At 47.4% G+C, this 445-nt stretch overlaps 1 protein-coding gene across 1 annotated transcript in view; it reads right to left on the bottom strand.

Moving 5' to 3' along the window:
* The window catches only part of lrrc31 (leucine rich repeat containing 31), an 18,631-nt gene that overhangs the window by 4,405 nt on the left and 13,781 nt on the right, over positions 1-445 (bottom strand). Inside the window, exon 8 of the mRNA XM_032504389.1 lies at positions 189-374. Within this exon, the coding sequence (XP_032360280.1) occupies positions 189-374 (186 nt within the window). The remainder of the gene's footprint in view (positions 1-188; positions 375-445) is intronic.

Genomic DNA, 445 nt, shown 5'->3' on the forward strand with positions numbered 1-445 from the left:
TTCTAGCTCAGCAGTGTTAGTACTTGTAGTAGTTGTAGTTCTACCTCGGCAGTGTTAGTACTTATAGTAGTTGTAGTTCTAGCTCTAGCAGTGTTAGTACTAATAGTAGTTGTAGTTCTACTACAACAGTGTTAGTACTTATAGTAGTTGTAGTTCTAGCTCTAGCAGTATCAGTAGTATTTAGTATATATGTAGTATATAGCTTGTACCCAGAGCGGGGAAGGACTCCTGGTTCAGGCTGCAGCTGTTCAGGGGCAGGCGCCTCATCTGAGTCAGAGGAAGGGCGGAGACCAGCGGGTGGAGCACGCCTCCTGCGTGCTGATTGGACGACACGTCAAGCTCCGCCAGCATCGTCAGACAGGGGAGCACCTGGACTGGACACAACGAGTTACATCACTGTTACATCACTGATGACCTCACGGTTACATCACTGTTACATCACTGA

This window comes from Etheostoma spectabile, chromosome 22 (genome assembly GCF_008692095.1).
Source record: "Etheostoma spectabile isolate EspeVRDwgs_2016 chromosome 22, UIUC_Espe_1.0, whole genome shotgun sequence".
In the NCBI taxonomy this organism is placed as follows: domain Eukaryota; kingdom Metazoa; phylum Chordata; class Actinopteri; order Perciformes; family Percidae; genus Etheostoma; species Etheostoma spectabile.